The 27492-nt window shown below is 40.6% G+C and overlaps 1 protein-coding gene across 2 annotated transcripts in view; it reads left to right on the plus strand.

Moving 5' to 3' along the window:
* The first annotated feature begins 271 nt into the window (after positions 1-271).
* LOC108429393 (gamma-aminobutyric acid receptor subunit alpha-3-like) overlaps positions 272-27492 on the plus strand; it is a 125761-nt gene continuing 98540 nt past the window's right edge. For both annotated transcript variants that reach the window (XM_017701095.2, XM_017701096.2), the window contains exons 1-2: positions 272-495; positions 19786-19892. In XM_017701095.2, the coding sequence (XP_017556584.1) occupies positions 19807-19892 (86 nt within the window). In that variant the 5' untranslated portion in view covers positions 272-495; positions 19786-19806. The remainder of the gene's footprint in view (positions 496-19785; positions 19893-27492) is intronic.

Here is a 27492-nt window from a genome sequence, read left to right on the forward strand (position 1 = left end):
AGGCACAGTAACGCAGCCTGTTGGGATGGAAGGTCATATAAAAACGAAATATGCTGCTGGGACATAAACCCCACATAAAGATTTTACCTTTTATCTTTTACCTCAGGGGGGAAATAAAGGATATGGGACCTTTAAGACTTTGTAAACGACTAGCCTTCGTCCCCCCGGTTTGACTTTAGGGGTTTTAAACCCTCCTCCTCCTCCTCCTCTGAAGGGAAAGGGGGCAGTTTTGCCGCCAACCAGCACCAATCTGCGCGTGCAGGAAGGAGGGGGCGGGAAGGTTAGTTTGTTGAAGAGGGCAGGATTCTCCACGTTAACGGCTCTCCCCCTCACTACCCAGCCCACCGCTTTCTGCAGTCTTTAGCAAAACACTTCCTAAACCACCTCTGACTGGACGTAAAGAAGGTTCATCCCGGGAACAACGTGGTGGTGAAAGAGAGAAGTCGCGAGGAAAGTCTGAAGGAAACAGGGAGCAGCGGTCTGCTTGTGGTGAAGGTGGGCTTAGCTTTTTCCTTTTCTCTAGTCGCGTGCTGGCTCTGTGCTACACTGTATGTTATCATATGTTCTCTGGAAATTCCTGGACACGTCAGGAAAGGGACGTTGACGGGAAATACCGCAGTGTTTCATTGACAGGTAACCGTGTGAGAGAGAGGGGGCACGTATGTGCGCTGGAAGGTTTAACAGGTCTCTCTCCGCTGAGAAGTGGACGGTGCTGATGTGGAGATGTGATCACCGCTCAGGCGATGCCGAGCTAACGCGGCCGAGGATGTCCGTTTTGAGTAAAGTATGAGAAGACAGAGGCGGCTGTGGAGCTGATTAGGAGCCTGTTTTCTCATTTTGATGCTTTTTTAGTCGCTGGCCATTTACGAAAGAGTCACTTTATCCACTGTTTTTTAAAACAACAGATTCCGCTAAAAGGGCAATGCGACAGAAATCCCTCGGACTGCCGTTTACCAAGTTAAAAGTAAACGGAAAACGTCTGTTATGAGTTGTGGCTTAAGAAGGCTGAGGAGGCAGAGTCGCTTTAGCGAATGAATGAGGGAAAAATCCCTGCTCTGACACATTATTACAACAGTAACCTTGAGAAACTTATGCTCATTTACATCCCTGTCAGTACATTGCCTGATAAATCGTACAGTTGTTTGTGAAACAGTAACTTTATTGCTGTGTGTTGTCGGTTTTTCGGACGTGATTATGTCAATGTTATCGTATAGATTAAGCCTCAAGCTACTCTATGCAGAGGCAGTGAGACGCACTGTACTCAGCGTCTCTGCGCTCTGGCGATACTGTCAGTTTCGGTGTCTTTAGATATTTAAAAGAAAAATACAGTAGGTGGTATTAATCATACTTTTCTTGTTAATGCTGCTAACTTGAGTAGGCAACACCCAGAACCTGACAGAATATTTGTTTATTCGTCGTTCAAGGATAGACGAGAGAGTATCTGTGTGCGTACGTGCTGGGGGGGCTGGGGTGGGGGTTTATATTAGATGGATAGAGAGAGAGAGAGAGAGAGAGAGAGAGAGGCTGACGCTTGTGCTGAACATGGTTCCAGTTATCTGTTGCTTTTGTCTGTTACCGTTAGGGATGGGAGACGTGGCGAAAATATAATATCGTGATACTCTGAATGCGTAATATGCATCATGATATTTAGTTATCTGAGGTTTTAGATGTCAAAACTGTCCAAAGGTAATTAGTGGTGGCACATTGAAAATATCAACTACATCAATCAGTACAATAAAACATATTCAACATTTCACCAAATCCAGTTAAACAGGCGTAATTATGCTGCCCTTGTATCGGATAATGCAGTTGGTTAGTATTCTTTAAAGTACTGAAGGCCTAGAACATGCTCAGAAAAGCGTATGGTGACATAAGGTGATGTCATTCATGTAACGATACATGTCATGATCATGATATTACCCACCCCTCGTCACCAAAACCATTAATCCGCATTAATCCACTAAGCATTTGTGAATTTACTTCATTCCTCTCAGAGTTTTGCCATTAATACGATGACCACACTTATTCATAGGAGTGATCTTTCAGACCTGGGAAAGGACCTTGAATATGAAAAAAAAACAGCCTTCTTGAAGAATTAATTTAGCACAGAAATAAGAGAACACTGTGTCATGCTCATCCTGGGGACTGTTCTTAACATGGAGCCTATATGAAAGAAGCATGCGGGGGCGGGGGGGTTGTCGCTTGGGAAATGGAGCAGAACATATCGAGAACGTTAAAGATTTGAAGAAACAGTAATGTGTCAGATCTCCAGTCACGGCTGAGGAAATGGAAGCAGTGGCAGGTGAGGAACGAGCCGGGTTAAGTGCTGAAAGTTGGAGGTCTGCAGGCTATGAAAGGGCTGCTCCCTCAGGGGAGGCCAGCCAGCCAGCTCCAATCAGGCCTGTGTTAAAGTGTTACACATAAACCCTCCCTGGGTTTTAGCACCTCCACAAGCGTGTTAGGAGACAGCATCAGTATAGTGAGAGTGAGGAACACACAGCTAGCACAGACGAACAGCTTGAGCAGTCGGTTTTGGAAATGCTCATGGTAGGTTACACTGAGGTGACTTTATGAGCTGTCGTTTGCAGCTCACGTCCTAAACAAACTACTTGTCTGAAAAATGTTTATTCTTCCCTATTTAGTGGATTCAAACTCCAAAATCAAGATCTGTTCTAGGTATCTGGCCCTTTGGGTCAAACCTACTAAAGATAAGATGGAGAGTTGATAGTCTGTTTTTTAGAAACTGTCTTTTTTTGATGTTTTCAACATTTGCAGGATGCGCATTTCCAAACTGGGATATTAACAGATAAACTCATACAAGATACATTAGAGATGGCATGTTAACACTTTTTCTTTTCTAATACTGATTTTGAAGCCTTTTAATATCGACCAATATTGCTTCAGATTCATTTTCTTCTTTAAAATAAGAAAAGCTTATAGCTTTAAAATTAGCTTTTAATAGTAGGCTATTGTGTTTTACTCAAACATTACTACCTCACAAGAAGAAATAAACAGCTAACAACATCAAGTCACAGTATCGACAACATCAAGTCACAAAGTGTGCTATTTAACAACACATTTGTTACAAGATTGGATCAGATTAATTTCTCACTCAATACTGATACCTGGTATTGGTTCATATCTCTAGATATACTTTCAAAATTTTTGGGCAATGATTTGATGTACAGAAATATTTTTAATTATTTTATGATGCTGTGTAATATGATTCAGTATTATGCCATCATTGTGATTGATACAACTACTAAGTCAATTTTACATTTAGATTTCACAGTAAACTCCACCAAACTTAAGATGAATGCTGCCCTGACTTTCAACATGATTTTTTTTGCTGCAGTTTGTATAAGAATAAATAGATTTAATATACAGTTTGAGTGATTAATTTGATTAAGAGACCCCTATTAGTCCCACAACAGGGAAATTTCACCTCCGCATTTAACCCCTCTGTCAAGTGAAACACCACATACACATTAGTGAGCACACACACACTAGGGTCAGTGAGCACATTTGCCCGGAACGGTGGGCAGCCCTATCCGCAGCGCCTGGGGTGCAGTTGGGGGTTAGGTGTCTTTCTCAAGGACACCTCAGTCATGTACTGACGGCTCTGGGGATCGAACCAGCGACCATCCGGTCCCCTAACCTCTAGCCCATGACTGCCCACAATAAGTGCAAGAAGTCGTGCTGTTATGGTCCTACTTTTAAAATGCTAATGTAAAACATAGCTCATAGAAACATTATGCTTGAGTTGAAGTCATAACCCTATATTGGATTAATGCTATGTTTTATGGAAGGCTGGTGGCTGGGGATTTACTTGTCCAATAAAAATGGAACCAATTTAGCATCCTTTTAAAATCCGCTTAGTTCCCTCAGTAATCTCTATGGAGACGCAGTGTCACTGTTGTTCCCCTTTGATTTTTGCCAGAATTTTGTTCTTGTTTTGTTTTTTGGGTTTACTACAGCAGGTAGATAAATTAGTCTTTTGTTTCCCAGCTCTGCCATTGCTGTAGACCTATCATGTGTGAAAATTAACCCTCCTCAGGCTCAAGCAATTGGCTGAGGCATTCTCCAGCCTGAAGAATGGTCACCAAATATGTTTGTTTGAACAAATGAAAGATGGCACAACAGTGCTTATCCAATTTTCAGGTAGGAGCATAAAAGCCTTTCATGCCCAAAGCATGCTTAAAGGAATGTAGGGCAAAAACGTAATGGCTGTAGCTTTAAACACTTTGAAATTCAGCTCATCAATCATTTGTGTACCTAAAAGAGGTACTGAATCCGTATTTGGGCTGCATTTTGTACTTGTCAGTGTGGTTCTGGTTCTCTTGATTTGTGCAGTATTTGAGTATATGAGACAGAGCTCATAACAGGATGACTCCCCCACTGTAACTGTACCTAAATGGACTTTCTGCATATTGCCATGTCTTCACGCTCAAGGAAGCCAGAGCTTCTTTCACAGTTGACAGGAGTTCCAGACAAAAGTGAAAAATCCAGATTTGCATGTCCGACTGGGATGAGTAAAGGAGAGCCAGGACATTTTTGGAGGGGGAAAGGTGATGAGAGTTCATTGAAGCTTCGGCAGAAAAAAAGCATTCCCAGATGACTCAGCAGTCTTGATACCATTGAATTGCCATACTTGCCACATTCCTGGTGGAATTTGCAATCTTTGCTGAGAACGAAGGTGGAACTAACACAGAATAAAACTGTTTGGTAGTTTGACAGTCATGTTTACGCAGTTGGCTGTGTCAGGTAGGTATTGGCCAGGCCTTTTCCGGCTCTGATATGCTAATGTGGACAGAAAAGTCCTCATAATGCTCAGGTTATTTCAGCAGAAAACAAGAAAGAAGCCTTCATATCTGTTCCCTGGCAGCAATGCCTTATGAAAGGTTTACCGTACTTGTTTTGACAAATGCTCCCTCTTTGTTTCACATTTCACAATTATCGAGCACAACCATTCCCTAGCTTTCATCCTTTGAACCTGGAACAGACACAACTGGTAACCACAGCCATTAGCATACAACAGATAGCAGTCATCTGCGCATTTTCAAGGCAGTGCCTGAGTTACAGATGTTGTGAACTGCAGTGACTTTTGTCTAAATGAGCATAGCACATAAGGACGTGAACTGGGTGAGCCTTTTCAATACCAGAAAGCTTCGGTTGGGGTTAGTCAGGAGCTTATCACTCACAAATACAAGCAGTGAACGGACAGGCATATGTGAGAGGGAGAGGGGTGAGGCCTCAAGCACTTTTGACTCCCAACCAGACTGCAATGTGTCCCAGTGACCTGTCTTTTAAGGCTGTTACTTCTCCTGCAACCATCACTAGATGTCCTTAGCTGAGCCCTTTCATCCTGAAAGAAAACCAAAAACATTCATAGCAGCATTTGGAGCTTGCTCTGCTTCTCCCATCCTAGAAATTACAAGTGCCAAATTTGGCACAAAAACACATTATACCATGATGGTCGTGCATCATAGCAGCTTTTTTCTTCATTTGTTTGTTTCAGCCTGAAGCTGAATTTTGTTTGACGCTGCAGAGAACAAAGGAGCTTTATGAATAAAACCTTTCCCTAAATTTTTGTTGATGTGCTTGTTTATGCAGTTTATTCATTGCTATTCACTCACTGCTACAGCTTAACATTTGCTTTTTGGTGTCCAGACCGGTGACCGGACTTGGGCTGAGAGGAAGAAACAATTCGTTCAACAATACAATCACAGATAGGAATGGCACTAATTTAAGGTCAAGTAAATTGAGGCCACAGCGTCACGGCTGTCCTGTAGCTTAACTTTATCTTTTTCCAGACTCCTCTGCGGCTGCTAGCTCTCAGGCATTAATGACCTGGATTCGTCCAAGAAAACACCAGGTCTCTTTCACCCTTTTTGCCACTACCCATGCTGAGCTTAAAGAGCACACCATGTGATGATTAGTCAGATCTCACACATTTCTCCTCTTTCTGTTTGTTCTACCCCATGGATGCACCGCATCTCATTAGCTTCTGTTGAGTTTTCCATACTCGTTTTCCCACCGTCAGGGTGAGCCAAGTCAAGTTTTTACCTCCCGTTCCTGCTCTATTAATCATCTCCCTACTCATAATTTCAATTAGCGTCAGTTGTGATTGGAGGGGAGCCAGATTGAGAGTGATAATGATCTTATGATTTCAATTGATGTTAATTAGACTTAGAAATAGGGCCATAAATTGCATTAGTTATTGATTGTTTTTGAAAGAGGGGAGCACATGAAGTTTGTCGATTAAGGGGCGGCAGATTTTCAAATGGAGACCTCTGGAACTGATGTGGGTGTCACAAGTTTGTCAGCTAGCAGATCATTTACAGACGGAGCAAAGACATCAGAGCATAGGGCTGAGGGCAGAGGGCCGGAAACTACTCATCATGCTTGTGTCTTAGCACCAGCTGTAATGCACACTGATGTGCCCCGACACTTGATTGATGGTATTGATAAGCCAGAAGTCCCACTGGAGCCTAAGCACCTTGATGTGTTTTTGTTTACCCTTTTTGGTGACAGTCATCCGTGAGGTGAGATGTAGTCATCCGTGAGGTGAGAGTAAGAATGGAAAAGCCTTGCTCTCTTCCTCCCTGGCTGCCATACCTGACAGGTTCAACTAAGTGTTCCTGTTCTGAGAGGATTTACCAAAAGGAACACTAAAGTCTCTGGATAAAAGGTAGAGATGGGGAAACTTTTCAGGTACAGGAGTCTTTCAGTCACTCACTTTGCATTTACTGGTCCTGTAATAACATATGGTGAGGGCATTATGTCTTTACCATGTGGGGATCAAAGAAAGTCAACTTTGAAAGCCTTCTAAGCAAGTCTATTTTAGGTAAATATATGCACATGTTTATACTCCTCAATTTACCACCAAGGCTGCACCGCTTTGAGGAGATAAATTTCCGCATTTAGCGTGGGAGATCAATGTTTGACATGTGTTTGTTTCTTGGCAAAATGCCTGGAATAGATAAATCTCAAGGCATAGAAGAAAAATGGCTTTGAATGATACATTTACTGACAGTGTCTAGATTGTAAGAGAACATGTACAATTTTAGCACATAAAGATGAGGTTGGTTTAAGCACAGAGTACTGACCACCATTTCGTATAAATATATTTTCTTGGAAATGTACAATCCTGGTTTGACCCTTGATGTCAAACATCAATAGCGCTCACAAACTATAGGCTTTCATCAGCTGTGCAGCTCTAAAAACTACAATATACATATACAGCATGCAAGGAAAAACTTACTGCAGTAATGAATTCACAGATAGTACCATTTGTCATTGATTCAGATTAGATGAAGGAAGAGTCTATTAATATTGTTTTGCATTTTTTAAACCTGATCTGAATTTTTAGCATGCTTGAAGCTCCATTGCTGTTTTGCTTATTAGTATAGAAATGTTTTTTGGGACAAATGCTTATCAGCAGGATAATTGAAGAAGGTTTAATTACATAGGGTTGAATAATTGTAATAAGTGCTCTAGTATGAGTGCATAGTAATTATGCCGTAAAAACATGTTTCAGGGAAGTAGTTGGGATGCATTGCATAATTACCTAAGCACTAGCACATAATAGCAAAAACGTCTTAGGCATTAATGTGAAAGCGCCATTGAAAAGTTTCTAATCACAGCTGGAAGTCTTGGTGTCCACTATTTTTTCACTCAAGAGGTGGTACTGACAGAGGTCACTGTTTTACAGTAAACAAGAATTAGCACTCGTTGTCCAATACGACCTGCTTTGTGAATGGTACCTGCTAAGGCACTAATATTTTGTGATTGTGGTATGCCTTGCAATGAGTTCATTTTACTGTAATGTAGGCCATACCTAATTGAGTCATTACTAGTGACATGCATGAGAGTGGTGGTTATCAAGAAAACATGCACCCACTAGCTACTTTATTAGGAACACCTGTACCCTTGCTCAGTCATACAAATATCTTATAAATCAGTGTGCCAATATTATTGGCCCATATGTTAATTACAGATAAATTGGTGTCAGTGTTTATAACGACTGATAAATGACAGTTTAAAAAGACACTGAGAGATGTCTTTGAGGTTATGAGTGTTGTTGCTGCCTCCTGTTGGCAACCCACATGTCTGGAACACCACAAATCACATTAATCAGCTGACCCAAGCAGAGGCAATCAACGTACCCCATGACGGAGATCATTTGTGGTAAGTTGATAATTGTCATGTCAAACACATTACTGAATTAATAAAAAAATATCCCCATTATTTTTCCTCTTAGCCTATACAAGCCAGCCAATATCAATGTCATCCATGCCTGCTTTTGGTCCAGTAACTTGAAAGCTGGTAATGGCAGGCAGACATCAAATTTAGCATACATTTAGTGTTATGGTAGTTGAGTGGTGTAGGCTAAGCTGTTGGCAAACTTTAATATACATTTATTTATGAAACAAGGTCTTCATTTTAGTGAGTGAACAAAGACTCATCACTTCTAAAAATTCTCTTGCAACATCTCTTTCAGCATCTTAACACTGTTCACTGCTAAATAAGGTTATCCATAAAGCAAAGCTAACTTATGCTGTGTTTATCAGTGGAAAACAACTAATATTAATGAGTGGTTAAACTGTTGTGTTTAAGTTATTCTTCCATCTTTCATTCTTCAGTGGGAAATATATCTGTAACTTGAATGTCTGTAGTTGGTGCACTGGAAATTATTAAACCAAAGGAGGTATGTAAATAAATGTTCAAAGCACTATTTTTGAGAGTAAAACAAGTTTATTTTTAAAGTGTATGTCATGTTCTCTTTGTGAAGACTCAATTAGCTAACATATGTTATAAAAAATCTTTGTTTATGTTATCTATTACCCTAAAAAAAGAATACTAGCAGGTATATCAGATTTTTAAATCCTCATATATCAAAAGTAGTATCGGTCTTAAAAATCCTATCCTAAAAATCAGTTGGGCTGTAAGCATAACATATGTAAGCATACAGACACAGATGAAAAGCTTCAATTACTGTTTATATAAAGCATCAGAATGGTAAAAAATGTCATCTAAGTGACTTTGACTGTGTCATGGTTTTTGGTGCCAGACATGGTAGTTAGAATATTTCAGAAACTGCTGATCTCATGGGATTTTTATGCACCCTAGTCTCTAGATTTTGCTCAGAATGGAGCAAAATTCAAAACAACCCAGTGAGCAGCAGTTGTGTTCAGAAATGCCTTGTTGATGAGCGAGCTCTGATGAGAATGGCCAGACTTATGTGAGTTGGAATGAAGGCTGTCATAATTTGATTGACCAATCTTACCAAACAGTGATGATCAGTAAAGCATCTCGGAATGTGTAACACGTTCAACTTTAAGGCGGATGGGCTACAACAGCTGAAGACCATATTAAGGTCCACTCCTGTCATTGAAGATTATGAGACTACAGTGGGCACAGGCTAACTGACTGGACTGTTGAACATTGGAAAAATGTCACTCATCCGATGAATGTTGTTTTCTGCTCTGGCATGCAGATGGTAGGGTCAGAATTTGGTGTAAAGAGCGTGAATCCATAGACCTATCCTGCCTTGTGTCAACAGTTCAAGCTGCTGCTGGTGGTGGTGTAATGGTGTGGCAAATGCTTTCCTGGCACAGACTGGGCCCCCTAATGTCAATCGTGCATCGTTTGAATATTGCCGCTGACCATGTCCATCCCTTGAAGGCCTTCTAATGGCTAACTCAGTAATGATGTACCTTATCACAAAGCACAAGTCTCAAACTGGTTCCATGCAGAAGTACCTCAACAGTCTCTGCAGTCATGAGCTCTGAATCTATTAGAGCTCCTTTGAGATGTGGTGGAATGGAAGATTCACAGTGTGAATAGGCATGTCAACATGGACCAGAATCAATAAAGAATGTTTCTAGCACCTTATTAAATCCATCATTGTTATAAGGGCATTTCTAAAAAAGTGGCAGATGAGTGTATGTCCAATTAACTTTGTAACATTGTTCTCCATGTGCAAGAGATGTAGTCTATGTTCTTGGCACATTTCCTGACCAGAGTTATAGGGCACAATGCAAATTCACATTCGGTCCACTGCAGGGTTCATGCATGGGCAGTACTAGAAGAAACAACTAATTGGGTTATGTCATCAGATTCAGCTCACAGTGCTCTTTTATGCAGGTTCTTAAGACTGGTTAGAATAAGCAGACCTCTTATTACTCATCCACTTACAATCCTGTTGTATTGTCAACATGCACATGCTGTATGATATGAATAAAATTCCAATTATATTGGTAGATTTTGTGATTATAAATATTTTATAGTATATTAAAACACATTAGTGGAGTCTTCATCTAACAGTTATTTTGACCAACAGATTTATTGATGGACAAATTATTTATTATCTTACTGACATCTGAAGTTGGTCAGGATGATTACAGCACAGGCACACACACACACACACACACACACACACATACACACACCAATAACATATTACAGCTTTGTGCAGTATCTACAAAGGCCAGTTTCAACATTGACAAACAGTATAATACAGTCCTACTATTTAATTCTCAAATTATTCTAAACTTTACCCCAATAAACAAATATCCTGTCTGTTTCCTATTGAGGCACGAAGGGGTTCATTCGTTGTTTGCAGCCTAAGCTACTTAAACAACAACTGGCACCGTGTTATGCAGAGAAATCACTCACTGTGGCCCTTATCGTATTCAAAGGATCCAGAGTCTGCGCTCCTGATTGCCCTTTTGAATGAGTCAGTCACCAAAAGGCTTCATTCGTAAAGGGTGTGTAAAAGGAGTGAGCCAATTCTAAACATGCCAGCCGAACCACCAGCTTCCTTTTGAGTTCCACCCTCCTTGTCTGAATGCAGCTACTGCATGGTTGTAGTCCTGGGAGAGGGCTATGATGGAGTGAGTGTTTCATAAATGTGCTTTTTGACATTTGAGGCGCGAAGCCCTAAACCCCCATCCGCGCTCAATCCTTCGGCCTGTCATCTCTTGCAGGCTGCCATGCTTGAAGCTGTGCTGATGCGGCAGTGTTGGCAGGTTGTCTAATGCAGACGGTTTCTATGGGTTGGAAATGTCTTTCTCTCTTTGCAGTATACATTTGCCTCTGTTTCAGAATTAAAGCGTTGCCCCTTGGAGACCTTTGCCTCTGTTATGTTTTTCCCCCCACTCTTTTTTTTACGCTCTCTTTATAATGGGATTGCTTTTCTCCCTACTCGCAGTCAGCCTCAGCACATGTGCTCATTGGACTGTCTTTGCCCCCCAGAACAATGATGTGATGTGGGATTTTAAGACCTTGACATTCAATTACTGAAACTATTCAGTCATAAAAAATGCAAGCAAACATGGGATTTTGATAGTGAATGTACTGTAGTTTATGTCTGAGATGTTTTGATTCAAGAGGTAGGTCCCCAGTAACAACTATACAGGTTCTAAGAAAAATTTATTTGTAGATAGTAAGCATACAGTTTTTTTAATATGTTAGGCACATTGGTTTTCACTGTAGGCTCCTATAATATGTCTTTTTTTTCTTTTCCATGCTTTGTCCAGCTGTTGGAAACTTGTGCTGCATTTACATTGCAACAAACCACAAGCAAAACACTTGCCTTGCTGACTCTTGGCTGCTTTGTGGTTGTGTTGCTAAAATAGTTTAGTTTAGCTATCCAAGCAGAGTTCTAGGCTTGTTGCACTAATGAAACACAAGTGAGAAAAGGGCTAACATTCTTTTTGAAATATGAACTAATCTCCTGCTGATTTCTCCTCCATCTTCTATCGACACTGTTTCATCTTGTAGTTTGTATGTGGATGTGAGTCATGATGTGACACACCATAGCACATTTTAAAAATCTGGCAACAGCCAGTGAAACTTTCTTCTTAGTTGAGTCTTTTAAAACTTTTTATTGCTCTCTCCATGTGTTTCACGCTACTACTGCTCCCATAGTCCCCCATGGACTACATTAGTATGTAAAAAAGGGTTTTTTTATTATATTTTTGCTTAGCCTTGGCAAGATGTGTAACATTATAGCAAACTACAGTGTATTACAGAAGTTTAACCAGTTTCCCAAGAGCGCAGTGTCTGCTGTCATTAAAGATAGTTGGAAGAACATATACAGATATACAGAATACATACATCATACCAACTGTCCACTTCTTATAATAAACTTTGCGAGTATTCATAACAGATTTTGGACTGTGGACTTTTTAATCACCCAAATGTAAGACTGTAAATGGAACCAGACTCATCACTTTCACTGATTATGTAAAATGCCGCAACACCTTAATGGTGATACTGTGCCATAATTAATCATATTTAATGAGTTAATGTGCATGTAAAATTTCAATCTCATCCAAGGTAATGACTCATTTTAGAACCTCTCTGTGCCGTCATAAAGCACAGCTCCAGGCTTTGGCATGATGCATGAACCTGAGATTTTTATTAAGTTGTGATATATGTAATGACATATTGATGGAAATATCATTTGTCTGTGTCAAGAAATATTAATGATGTATGGGCATCATGCTTCATCACATGTAGGATAAAATATCATGCAGATATGATTTCATCATTCAGTATGATTAAAAATATGGTGGGACGAGAAGAGGCCTAACACAAGCTGACAATTGCAAATATTTGAATTAAAATATGGACCAAAACTACTGAATGTAAAAGTACTTAATGTTGTCTATTAGATTAATACATTCATAATGTACATTTAATTCACTTAGTATTTTGAATCCTCTCAAAGTTAATCAACCTTAGCAGCTACCATAAAGAGGCTTTTCTGAAAACCAGTAGGGACGAGATGTCAGTCTTGATCTTTTCTCAGATATGCAGTAATGGGCTTCCTCAGCATCCATTTTCCTAAGCAGTGACAGACTATACCCAATGTAAAATAACTTCTGAATTTACCAGTGTTATTACTTGTAACGCATCTGAGAGAGTGCTTAGAGTGAACAGCATTTGCATTAGCTTTGGAGAAAAGCATCATTAGAGAAGAATGAGGCAAGTGAAGAGGATGATGAAGTGTGATTTATTCTGAGCCAAAGCACAGACGCCACTCACAATAAAATCTTTCCTCCTTTTCCTTGTCTAAAGACAACAACAATTTCTGTTTTGTGATCTGTTCCTCACAGCGTATATTTTTTGTTGTTGCAGTCTCTAGTCACCCCAACCCCCCCCCACCCCCCGCCCAAACAACCCCCCCTCCACACCCCCACACACCCCTCCACACCCCTTCAAGCAATATGGCTGTTTTCATCCAAGCGAAAGTGACTGGAAAGTGAACTCTGCATGTAGACATGAGTTGTTTGTCTATGTTCTTTCAACATTTAAACCATGGACACCTTTACATGCTTTTTCAAGTGAAACATGTTGAAACACTGTTGACGTGGGGAAGATATACATGTTGAAAGCATATATTTTTTGTCTCTACAGAATTGTTGGCTTGGTTGTATGGTTCTTTGCAAAACATTTAATTTTGTCAAGGTTTTTCAACTTTATTATTATTTTTTTTTTAACATTTTAATTTAGTTTTTTTAAATTATGTGAACGTTTCACGTTTGGAAATCTAATTTAGAAAAAAGTTTCTTTGAAGACCCATCTATCAAAAGGTCCTTCAGAGAACCAAAAAGTGTTCTCCTAGGTCGTTCTAGTCCAAGCTTCTTTATTTTTAAGCGTGTTAATCTAAGTACCAATTGATTTATTGTACTTGAGAATGTTTAAGTGATGATGGGCTACTGTGATTAAAATGTCTGCAATTCATCCCTTTTACTGCATTTGAAATCTTCTTCAAAAAGGTGTTACATTTCCCTGTAATGCTAATTCAGATGGATTTAGTCTCATTTCATGAATGTATTGGCACATGAAAAATACTGGATAAGATATCTGGCCCACAAGTCCCATGTCAGTGTATCCCTAGCACATGTGCTTGCCATATTATTGATCAGCTTTACATTCACCGTCCTCAAAACTAATGTGCACCAGAAATCAGTTCTCTGCATTTATCAGGCCAGTTTATATCACCACAAACCCCTAACACACATTCTGGCAAGGGGGTGACAAATGTGATGTAATAGAGCATAACATGACATAAGAGGTGCTTAGCATTGAGCACAGGTGTTGGCGGTGTAGTGTAGCATTTTATCTTCAGCACCTAGCCCTAATGTGCTCAGACAGGTTTCACCCATGAGGCACGTTACCACTATGCAGGCATCTGGTTCGCATTCCAGTGGCCACTGCTTGTGGTTCATTTAGTGCTGTTATTATCTAAGTGTAACCAGCCCCAGCATAATCCTGCAGGTCTCCTGCAATGCTAGTCATACAGCCACACACATTTGCATAATTAATCTCTAAAAGTGTGTTATCTTTTGTCTTCATCTCTGCGTTTATTCCAGTAATGTGATACGAGCAACGAAGATTGTCTCAGCACTGCAAAGCTGCAGTTAGTGTGGTTTCCAAACATGTCATGTTTTCAAAAACTGGTATCTCTGGAGGTTTATGTGCTGAGCATGTGCTAGATACATTATACATTGTGCATTTTATCTACAGTAAATAGTTTGCATTTCCATTATGCTATTAAGCCTTAAATTAATTGACAGTGCTGTAGCTTTTCTGTATCACACACCAAATTTGGACTAATTGGGTGTTTATCAGTACTAATTACAGATATCTTTAAAAAAAATCTTTCCACTTCTGTTTATGTATATGAAATCATATTAAAGCGATCCTCTTTGGCAGAGAGCTGGGTGCCCTGTGCAGTGGTAGTTTTTGTTGGACACCTTACAAATTATGATTAATAGATTCCATGTTCTGGTGTAATGGAATATTTCAGCTTAAACCACCCTGTGCTTCATTTCATAAAACAATCAAATAAAGCTCAAAGTAATGAAGGAGCTTTTCAGGCTTTTTTACCCTGTTGGATGCATAGATGATGTTTAATGTATGATGTTTAAGGTAAAAAGTACTGCAAACAAATCATGGACAGTGCCTCTCATGATTGATGCAGCCATCCAACTGTGTTGCTAGAGAATTCAGCCATCATTCAATCTTCATCTCTCCACTCTTCATTCTACTTCAGGTCATCTTTATGCTTGTGCCAGAGGGATTCTCAGGAGCTGCTTTGAAGTGACTCCTATAGCCTCAGGAATGGAGCCAGTAGTTCCCAGAAGCCCTTGAGGCATCAAAATACGCGAACAGCTCATTATGAAAACCAAGGTTGCACATTCCATCTGGTTGCATTATTTGTTCTGAAGTGGCAGGCCTGAAATGTGTGGCCTTTGTCACGGCTGCATTAAGTGTTTTATTTTTGTCCTTTGCTGTTCATCTCTGGTGGAAATGTCAAAGCAGACAGTGTCAGGTGTTTTGCCTGACCCTATTCTTGTGGGTGCGAATGGGAATGAACACCTCTGCAAAACTGTCATGGATCAGGAATATCGGTAGTGTGAGGTAGAGGTAGAGATAGTCCAATGCCAGTTCAGGAGGCAGAATCTCTGCTATTTGAGTGAGCAAATTATTATTTCAGTTTTGCGCCATCTGTCCTTGTAAAGGATGAAGAAATCTGAATTTAATGTTGCAGATGCAACTAACGAGCTAGGCTGATATTCAGAGCAGTTTATTATATAGAGTAGTAGTTTTGTAGTTTTAAATTCCCCTTAAAGGTTAAAAATGAGGAATGCATAATAGTATCGGAATCATATCTGTATTCACAGAAATTAGCCTTGAAATAGAAATGGTTGGCATAGGACAAATTTGACTGATATTTCAATAATGCAAAACAGGGTAAAACTGCTGCTGGCAATGTAAATAGTCATTAGCACAAAGAACAAAATTGTAATCATAGAAGTATATTATTTAAAAATAGCCAGGAAACTTGGCCACTGTGGGTTAAACCAGTAGGTTTTTGCATCAGATAAGGTGCTGGGGATAGCAGCTGATGCAGCAGTAGATGGAAATGAATTATGTAGAATCTTCTACACAAGTCTTTTACTTGTTTTTGGTTCTAGCTAACAAAAGCTGTAGGAGTCAGCCTGTCAGCCTAGTTAGTAATACACTCACACTGTCTCTGCTTTCCCAGTCACGCCCATAACAGTCTATCCTTAGCAACACGCCCTGTAAGGCCCTTTTTCATGGTAGCAAAGTATAATGTACTAACTTAATTGCAAATAGGAGCAAGCTGTGGCTTGGTAAAAAAGCCTTTTCACTGAATTGATTTCACTATTCCAATTTGATCTTAATTACATTTGAAGTTATTCAAAAAGTCTTAAAAATCTTCCATTTAATTTGAGGAAACCTGCAGATGCCCATACATGGAACTTAACATCTGTCCGTCAACTCTTTGCTTTCAACTTGTGCGTAAAGTTGTTATGCTTTTTTGGGGGGGGTTAAACTAACCTGGTCCAAGTAGCATTACATGTCATCACCCAATTAGACTAACTAGCTAAAGAAGAAGCCAATCAGTATGGTTGCATAGTCACATGCATGTACTCTGTTGGTCAGCATATACTATAAATATATACATATATTTACATATATACATATACATTTTACACACAACATGCTTTCTGCCAACTGGAAGATCATGTACATTTCATCTTCATACTCCTCTGCCTCATGTGTTGCCCAGGAAACCCTGCCAAAGTATCAGAAAATAGGGGCAAAAATGATGAAATGTGTCTTTAAATGTGCCATTTGCACCTGAGCTTAGATACAATTTGACCTTTATTGGGAGGATGTCAGGGGCTACCTGACTGGATTCTTAAGTGCTGTTTTTTCATGCTGTGAATTCCATGGTAACTGCATGTTGATATTTAAGACTTGCACATAAAGAGCTGCTTATTTCATGTCTGAGCTATTTTCTTCTGGCCTTGACAGTTGCACAGTAATGACAGTTAGAGGTTCAGAAAATTGTTACTGCAGCCAATAATGTCATAGGTTACATAAAGCTCTTATGACTCATCTATACTGTTAGTGCCCTAGTGAACAGACTCATTTGGTGTGGAAGGGAAACTATACTCATGACTGTCTTGCTCTTATATCTAATGCATAACTGCCTTTCAGGGCTGTTAGCAAAAGAGAGATTTCATATTATGACTTCCACGCTAGCTGGATGGCTAACTGTGCATGTGGATGGCATGATGTGGATGGCAATTTTCAGCGAGCCTTTATAAAGCATGGAAAAAGCAGACATCCCACAGCTTTTATTGGCCACATAAAATCATTAATGCTTAACGATCCAGAATTAGTTTTAATGTACCATCATTAATATAAAAAGAACATTGTGTGATTAAGCAAAGGTCATTTAGAGCTTCCCTGGAATTTTCTGGCTTATGCATTCATGTTTATGGGACAGAGAAAATGATGCACGCATGTATTCAGTCTTGCAATTACAGTTCACAAAGTGTTTTGCATTTATTTTAATGTAAACAGTCTCAAGTTAAAATCCCTGTCTCCTCTCTGCAGTAGGTTTATCATTGATTCCATTGGTTGGTTCCTTATAATTGAGGATATTGAATCCCTTAAAGAGACTCAGTGTTTGATGCCAGATCTCGGAGAGAAATCTCTTCACAATACTCTTCCAAGACACAGCTGCTACGCTGAATTAGTGTCACAGTCCACTGATCAGCGAGAAGACCTATTGGGACCAAATTAAGCTTTGTGGATTGGCCTGATGTGGTGGGCTTGCACAAGATAGCATGACTTACAATATATTGCTGAAATGGCGAGGTTGGAAATAAATGCATTTCCAACTCTAATTGCCTTTCTTGAAGTCTTAAGAAGAAAGCCCTTTCTCTGGAATGGGAATGGGATTAATCTGCTGGCTTTTTTGATACTGAAAAAAAATCAAAATCCCCACTTGTTTTTGGCACTGTACATATAGAGTCTTTTAAGTAACAAAGGCAGTGTGTATTCTAAATAAATAATAATCATGACAAGCATCACTGTTTATCCTGAGATCTCCCAGGGGTGGGGTAATCAGAGGTTTGTAGATAAATGTCGATCATTTAAGATCATTACCAGTCAGAATTTGCCATTTCGATGAACTGCTTTTTCAATTATTAAAACTCCACCATGCTGACGTTTCTCCTGGGGCCATGTGTATTTAATGGGCTTCAATTAGCCAGGTGCTCATTGGACTTCCTTCTTGCTCAGTGCCTGTATTTTCAGGACAGTGATGGACAGCCCACCCTGCAGCACTACATTATTGACACACTCTGCTGTAGAGATAAAGTCAGTTGAGGTCTTTGACCTTTCAGATTGATGATTTGACAGGCCCCGGCGGTGAGCCCCAACTCACTTCAATATTGCTGTTTTCACTCATGCTAAGAGCCACTGCATAGGCAAAAAGGAGACAAAGGTTCTTCCTCTGGAAGGAGACCATAAAACCTTTCACATGCATTTCATTATAAATCAATTTTATGGGACGCCCTTGGCAATATTTGCTTGTTACTTGGTTTTCTCTTTTAATGTACAGTTATGAAAACCTACAACTTGGGTGAGAGATGAGGGACTCTTCTGCTGGGGTGTGCATTTGAGAAAAACATATAATCTTTTCAATGAGCCTAACCTTCATGGTACACAAAGTGCTTGCTATGTCCTGGGGGATAGGACATGATTTGTAATGGTGCCAAACCCTTAAGGGGAAGAAATTAAAATCCCAGATCAATAGGACAGATGAAGGACTTATTTACCATGCTTCTCTTGCCTCTACAATCACGCAGTATGTTTGGTAGCACACTGGAAAACAGAGCAAGCCACTGCAGAACAGCTTTCAGGCTCCAAGGAGCATAATGTCTTTTCACCTTTTGAATTAAGCTAAGCCACAGAGGCATGCAGACGTAGGCTGCTAGCGTGGGCAATATCTTACTTTTTGTTTGCCTCATTCATGCAGAGTAAGACCTCTTCCTTTTAGTTGTTGACTGAATTTCTATTAATTCCATGAGGTGAATTATTTAAAAGATAACCACAGGTATTTGTTACAAAGAACGCTTTACAAACTAGAGCTTTACAAACTAGTGGGAGAAAAAATATGGTTATTCCAATAGGAACTTCCAGCAGCTTGCCTTTTGCTTAAAAACTGCTTAATGTTTACAGCCTAAACAGTTTTTCTGCAGCTGGGCCAGGACTGCCTTTTTGGTTTGTGCTTGTTTGCGATTGGTCCGCTTGTTATTCCACAATAGATCTAGAGGGAAAAGAGGTCTTTAATACAGTCTGCATTTAAATGTTGACATTAATTTTGCTTTCCGTTTATTACGATATGCCCTGCAGGAAAGAAAATCTTTTGAGCTGGCCTAGTGAGACGTGTCTGCTGTGAGCGGCTGTAGATCCACATCCATATGTGACTACTGTAAAAGTTAGTAGGGAATAAAATATGACTGCAGGAGTGATGCAGTATCAGTCTGAAAATCTGTGGCCATCTTTATCAAATCCTCTCCATGGCTGCACTGCATGGCAATTTCTAACAAACAGATATGATTCACTGGTTGCCCCCCTCTCTCGCACTGTGGTACGTCAATGTGTTCAGTCTCCATCGTAAGTGGTGAAGTAAAAGGGAAATCCATTTGGATGGTGTCTATGGGGCTGATTCGCATGGGCTTGAGTGCTAGTGCCAGTTTTCTCCATGTGGGAGGGCGTTGCTTCTCACAGGGCTGCTGAGAGCATGTGTTCCACAAATGCTAATGTATCGCTTGCAGCGTGCGGGGTGGTTGTCAACAAAGCAGTCGCCAATTAATCACGAAATGGCGTCTAACGCTTCACTAATTTGCTTGTTCTCACCCTCCTCTCTTCACTCTGCAGGCTTTCTGGGCTCGGAGTGATATGGCTGGCACTCCCAACAAGCTCGCTGCTCTTGTCCCCTGCGTGTGGATACTCGCGATGCTCCTTGACCCCACCACTCAAAACGGGTAGGATGACTCATCATACCCTCTGTCCATTCCTTCCCCCATCCTCCTGCACCACATTCCACTTCTCCCCTCATGTTGCCAGCTCCAGGGATGTGTTGCAACTAATGCCTTCATTAATAAGGTTCTATTACTGTAGCAGGGGCTTTACAATCTGCAAAATGCCATTTGAGCCAACCACGGCTGGGCGTAAATTGCTCGTGCAAACCGCTGCCGAATTGGATTTTCAGCAGCGTAGCAGGCTCTGTTACAAGTGTGACTCAATAAACTTGGAAAGACACTCCAAAGAAACCTGAGGGAATGATGAGATGGGGACTTAGCCCAGATCACCTTGTGACGGTGCCAGTCAGCTTTTATGGCCTATTAACCCACTTGTACATGTCAGAATTATGATGGTACTTCAGGGCCAGGATTCGGAGGCCAAGATGCATGAGAAGATCAGGGGCTTTAGAAATTCGAAAGGGCATGCTATTGTAAGATTCACATCCCATTTTCTATTAAGCCTCATGCTGTGACCTCCTGACTTCAGTCATAATGTCTTCCCACTCCAAAGGATGCACTCAGGATGCATGTCTAAGTCAGCTTAGATGGCTTGGATAAGTGAAGGAATTGGCCGCAGGTATAGAGAGTCTATATATTTTCCCTCCAGTTAGGAGGATGTGCCTGGAATATGTGCTGCTTCTGTAGTTTGGTGTGTATGCTGTATATACAGCAAGTCTCATCTGAGACCTCAACAGTTCCATTGGAGTAATTCATCAAAGAAATACATCGATCGGAATCTCCCTATTCAGTGTGCCAGCAGGATAAGAGGGAGATTGTGGATGAGAGGAAGAGAGTATGAGAGAGGGTTTGAGAAGAGAAGCAGTGAAGGAATTGGGAACCGTTCTATTCAGTGCTCCACAACCATAATATTCTAAAGGCTGTTTAAAGAGGGCCCGTGCTTTGGGAGCTGTGATTCATTTTCTACCATGTCAGCAGAGAGAAGAAACGACAAACTGAATTTGATTCAGCGTGACATTAGAGAGCCAGTCTCTGAGCACACTTCTCTTTTCACTCCTTGTCCACCTTTCAAGCACACCCCACCCTAATAACATCAACTTGTTTCAGGTGATGTTTCACAGTGTGAAAAATGCTAGAGGTATACTTGCATGAAATGCGGTGACTGTGGTAATAGACTTTTGAACACCCTAGTTTTACTCAGAATATGAAAAGTTCTTATGTTTAGAAGTTTAGAAGAAACATCTTCAAAAATGCCCTGTGAAGATGTACATGTGCTCAAACCTCGAGCAACTCCGTCAAGGATCTTGCATCTTTAAGTGCCTTCTTTCCCTTGAAACATGGGCTCATTATGTACTTGTAAATAATTGATAAGATTTTTAAAAGCAAACAGAATAAACAAGATGATTAAGCAGACAAATCTGAGGCTTGGTATAGCTTGTTCCATTACGCTGTTTGCTTTATTGTCCTAAATAAATTTTCGTTGACTTAAGAGAGGGACTTAAATTCAGGACTGTTTATTCATTCAACTGACCCATTTCTCTGACTATCAGGATTTTGGTTGATGTGAAATACTGTATCAAGGCTTTGATAAGGTTTCCTTCTAATCCTGGCCTTTTGTCACTTGGCTTCTTTCGAAGTAAGTTTCATTTCATCCTCCCTGGGCGAGCACAAATAAACCCCAGCATTTATTATTTTCCCTTAATGCGGTTATGTGGAAACGTATCCTGAAAATGAGGGAATGAACACAAACTACAAGGCAGCAATGGAGAACTGGCATTAAGGTTAGTCCTGCTTTGTTGGCGGGGGAGGGAAAAAACATGTTTCACCATGTCTTAGAGGAGATTAGATGTGCTTAACATTATTTGGGTGACATTCTGTTTTTCTCTGAAAATTGGATCATATGTTTCCAGATATTAATAAGCATAACAGAGCATGAGCACTGGCTCTCTGCAACATTTTGCCCCCATCCCCACCCCCTCTTCCACCCCTGCCCCCATCACCGCCACCACTGCCAATACCACCAGCTGATATTTTCAGAGATGCTTGTGAGAAAGGTAATAACACCCCTCGATCTCCCACTTCAACCTTTTTTCCCATGTCCTTGCCATCTCAGGATTCAAACGTACTGCCATTAACGCCTCAGGAGTCTCACTCAGCTGCAAAATACGTCGTCAAAAACGTATCTAAATGATTACCGACACTTCCGCATCGGTTGTGTGGCCTTGGAATTAATCTTTTCTGAGGGCACATCAAAACGCAGATGGCTCATCGTGCATACTAACAAAGCGATCTCCGTCACTCCAAAGGCAAGAGTGCTGATTCGCATACACTGACTCCACTGAGCTTTTCTAGGCCACCAAACAGCACTGAGCTTCACCTTCAGCCAGAGCCACTTTATGCAAAGAGTATATTTGCATCCTGAACCCAACAGAAGAGCAGGCCCTTAAGAGCCATGACCAAGGTTGGGAATAATCCCTTTACACTTCAGAGCGGTAGAGTGCTTACACCTCAGGAGTATCTTTCCACATCAGCAAAGTTGTCGCTCCCCAAGTCCTGCCCGCTCCCCGATGCCCACTGATACCATCTCGCAGCTGCAAATCGGCTTTGCTACAGTGCAGGCAGGAGACTTTGCTAATGGATGAAGTTGTCACAGACAAATCCCTTATATTAGCTTCTGTCACTCTGTGTGCTTCACCACAATCCCTCACTGAACATGCATGCACAAATAGGCAGGCCTTGATTAAACTATTATTCGCAACAATCAATCTTTTACATGTGAATGCACAGCCAGTGGTTTGCCCACATGCTAGAATATGTTTTTTCTACAGCACACACTCTCACACTATTCTCCCCCTCTGCACTGCAATCTTGGGTTAATGAGTGTGGACAGCCTGAGCCTCTTTTGTTGTCTGTTTTGTTTGGGATCAGTTTCAACGCTACTGGCCAAAGTGACACAAAATCAATGGCAATGAAGGGGAGAGTGTCGCTCTCCACTCCTGCCAACCTGCTGTACAGATTGTATATTGGATATATATATATATATATATATATATATATATATATATATATGTGTGTGTGTGTGTGTGTGTGTGTGTGTGTGTGTGTGTCTATATATATATATATATAATTTTTTTTTGTTTTGTTAAACTGTGCTGCCTCTTGCTCTATACCCATGCATTATTCACATGCATTAGGGGAATGGGTTTCACAGTGATATGTGACCCAGTCAACAAATAACATTCTCTTTACGATGGGCGTGACACTGTCAAGGTTAACATGTGACAGGGCTATAGGGAGAGGACAGTTCTGGAAGCTATGACTGCACCGCTGTCTTAGGGTCTCAGTATCTTTCCACTGAGGGGAGCCACAAGTATTATGACCTGCAGAAAGCAATATCCAGGTGTTATGAGTGTAATCATTAGTTGAACATGTATTCCACCCATTTTGCAGCAGTCCCAATATTTGTCCCTCCATATCTTTGCAGGGACACCTTGTTATTAGTAAGCGGGAATTCTGAATACGATTAGTCCTCCCTATGCTAATCTCGCTAATGCTGTATGCTCCCTCAGCTGAGATTCCTATGTTAATCATCCTGTATTTTTAGTGGCGGAACTCACAGCAGCACTGTGTCCACCAGTTGATAAATTGAATAATAGCACTGTCGGCTCCAGGGCCTCTAATTCGCTAATGGTTCCAGCTGGCAACAGGGGTGATCTGATTATGCTCCTCTTTGGTCCTACAGGAGGTGTTTCTTCAGGACTATGAGCGAAGCTTGGAGAAATCAATATGACTGTCTTCGACTACAGTGCACAGTACTGTAGCTGATCCCCAACACTGTAGCCTCAGTAAGGATGAATCAGACTTGATGGCTCCTTGAGCTATACAGGGATAGGAAGAAGGGATAGGAAGTTTCTACATAATCTAATTCTGTCAATGACTTAGGTTATATTTATAGCACAAATGACCCATTTTGTGTGCAAAGATTTTTGTTTAAAGCGCATTATTAAAATAGTGTGTTTGATTCATCGTGCATTTTTCTCCCCGGCACTCTGCAGGACTTTGTAAATGTGCAGTGTAGCTGGGGAAGGCCTGTCAAGATTGGAACGTCAGCTTTGGATGTTTTAATCCTCCCCGCTGATTTGCTTCTTAATTGCATCGAGGGAAAATCACAGGTTTTAATATAGTGCATTTTCATGGAGCACATTTTCATTCTAGTCACGTCTCACTTCTCCCGTCAACTCTGACAAAAAAAATCAACTTTTTTTTCCCCCTGCAGGTTGTCCGGGTGCTTTGAAAGAACAACCATGCCGTATGGTCTTGGCTGATGCTGCATCACAGAATAGATCAACAGTAATTTTAGACTCTGTGCTTTGCATGATTATTAGACAGATATGTGCTTATAAATCTATCCGTGGTCAATAAAAGATATTTTGTAAGTAATTCTAAAAATGATATCAAGATACCAACTATAATGACAAAGTCAGTATGTAAAGGTTTGGGCACCGAGTTACATTACATTACACTATCTTGCCAAATTATATATTTTGTTGATTTTTTTTTCACAGCCTCTGCAACAAATTGTTTTAAATGTGCTTCTGCAAATGTCAGTGTACAGTTGCTTTATATTTGATTAACTTAAAAAATGAAAAAGTGTCACAGCTTACAAAAGTTTTTCATAGCCAGTTCTTTCTAGTCATATTTTAGGAAGTTTCCCTGCAGAATTATTGTATTTCTGTTTCATTCTTGGGATGTCTTGCTTGTCATGTTTCAATTCTACTTACAGATTTTCATTAAATCAAAGGACTGTGAGGGCTGTTCAGCTTGCACCTCTTGAAGCTTGAGTTTATTTTGGTGATTGTGCTTTTGTAGAAGCCAGCTACTGTCTGGGTCAGATTTGCTTCTTGAATTTGGTGTTATTTAGTGGAATCCAGTCTTTTATCTGTTTGTGTAATGGGTTAATTTGTTAGCTAGGTACCAAAGAATTAATGAAAAATGTAAGCTTTACTTGACAAATAAAAATATATAAGCTTTAACTGAATCTAAGGGCGGCACGGTTGCATGGTGGGCAGCACTGTCGTCTCACAGCGAGGAGGTCCTGCGTTCGATTCCCCGGCCAGGTGACCGGGGTCCTCTCTGTGTGGAGTTTGCATGTTCTCCCCATGTCTGCGTGGGTTTCCACCGGGTTCTCTGGGTTTCCTCCCACAGTCCAAAGACATGCAGTCAGGCTAATTGGACATGCTAAATTGCTTCTGGGTATGAGTGAGTGAGTGACTGTCTGTGTCTGTCTGCCCTGTGATGGAATGGCGGCCTGTCCAGGGTGTGTCCTGTCTTCCGCCCATGACCGCTGGGATAGGCTCCAGCACCCCCCCACGACCCTGAGGGAGAAGCGGCTTAGAAAATGGATGGATGGATAATTGAATCTACACATAAAAATGTGTTAGCCACTAGGAAGCAAGATGGCTAATCAGATGATTGAGCTGCTTAAGCCTTGCACTTTAATAGTTCATAGAAATGAACAAAACTTGACAATAAAATTGTTAATCACAATAAATTGACAAAAAATTGTTTATCACGTTTATATTACTATTAGTTAAGGGCTAAAATTTTATGATCATGAAAGGTCTACATACAGCTGCATGTCAGTACAGAAAAACGTATGCCATAATTGTCATATGTCATAATTTGCGACTTTATATGAAATGGCATTGTGTGGCAGATGTGCAATTGAGCAACCTTGAAATCTGTCATTGTATGTACCATACAAACACAAATTTAGTATATTTTCATCCAGCAATCACCCTTTTCTCTGAAGATCTCCGTTTCATAAACCATTTTCAAGTCTTTCCACTGATTTAAAGCACACTGCAGTAAGCCAAACACATTGCCAAGTGCTGCCTGTTCGCTTATTCACCCCACTTTGCACCCTGCCTAACTGATTTAACTGCAACAGCTCCTCATGGTCATGGGCCTGATTGGGCCAGAAGCTTAGGCTAGTGGAGACCTATTGTTTCTGTCTGTTCGAAATGCCAGAGGGATTTCTCATAACATGCAGCAGAGGACTCTGGGTTCGGACATTGCTGCCGCCCGTGCTGTGGAGTCAGGCTGATAAGAGTCACTCTGTATTATCAGTTGAGCTGAGCAGGCACTGACTGAGCGGGCGCGAGAGGCTCACTTATCTGGCCCCTAATCATTGTAATTGCCTGCGACTGTGTGTCGGAGCAAGCACACGGCACAGCGAGCTTGTATTGGGGCTGAGAAAGAGCCATCAACCCCCGAGACCTTGCGGAAAAACACTTCACTTTTTTTTCCAACTTTTTTGTAACGTGTGGTAAGGTTAAATGGGTATTCTTTATTGATACAGTTTGATAAAAAGTTTAAGTAGATGGACAGTGTCCACCCAGATTGTTGCATCCACCTACTGGCCATCATAAAATTCGTCTCTTGGTTTCAGGTTTGAACTTTCCATGTTTTATTTTAGGCTTTCTTTCTGAGTATTGTAGCTTATCAGCTTGTAATAATCTATTGTGCATTTATTAGTACTGCTGTGAATCTATTTCATGATGTTCTTGCATCATAGGGCTCGATACAGAGGCACTGAGCTTATTAGCACTGAAAAATATGGAACAAAATGACAAAAGACATGAAGATTAGACTGAGAAAATAACTTGAATTTGGGACTTCAATAACATGGCAGTTTGACCTGTTGGAAGTAAGTCAGAAAATCGATGCTCAGACGTGGCGCCACCAGCTCTTTTATGAAAGGTACAAATCTGCTGCGTGATAATTATGCAGCTGAAAGCAGAGAAACTAATACACAGAGAGGCCCTTGGGAGTCACATTTGTACTGTGCAAAATGCTAATCATTAAACCAACATAGGAAAAAAACTTTATATTAAGCCAGTTGGTGGATTTAAATTTTGCTTTTGCCCAGGACTGAAGCTCCTGTTTCTGAAACAGGGACACCGCACTCTTTAATATTTGAGGAACAAAAATAAACTTCACATTTATTCTACTGTATTGGGTGTCTGGTCCTAGCATAATTCTGGTCTGAGAAAACGTCTTCTCCAGCAAGCTTGTCTAAATGAAATCTCAAGCACTACATTCAAGCTTAAATATGCGAGACTCTTAGATGGGTTGCAGTAACATTAGTAGCATTTTGTGTTTGTGGCGCCTTCGCGTTAAAAGGGATTGCCTTTATAATACCTGCTTGATATTGCCCACACTATATCATAATTCTAATACATAACTCAGATAAGAGTGCTAACAGTGCCAGCCCCTTAAGTATGATTTTATTCCATGTTGTAAATATCACGAAGATCATCTGCACATCTGGGGACGTTTTAAAAGACATTTAAGAATGGATGTGTGGTTGCAGAAATGCCAGTGGCATTGAGGACGACACTATGGCTGAGCATTCCCCTGACCTCCGTCTCTGCTCAAATTTGAATAAAGTAATTAATTTCAGTGCTTCTCTCCTTGCAGGATAGCCAAGTTTCCTAAGGGTGATAGATTCTAATTCAGTGACTTCTGCCTGTATATTGACAAGAGCCACAGCACTTCTTCAGTTTTGTATGTGATTAACCATAAAAACTGCATTTTCTCC

This window comes from Pygocentrus nattereri, chromosome 16 (assembly GCF_015220715.1).
Source record: "Pygocentrus nattereri isolate fPygNat1 chromosome 16, fPygNat1.pri, whole genome shotgun sequence".
In the NCBI taxonomy this organism is placed as follows: Eukaryota; Metazoa; Chordata; class Actinopteri; order Characiformes; family Serrasalmidae; genus Pygocentrus; species Pygocentrus nattereri.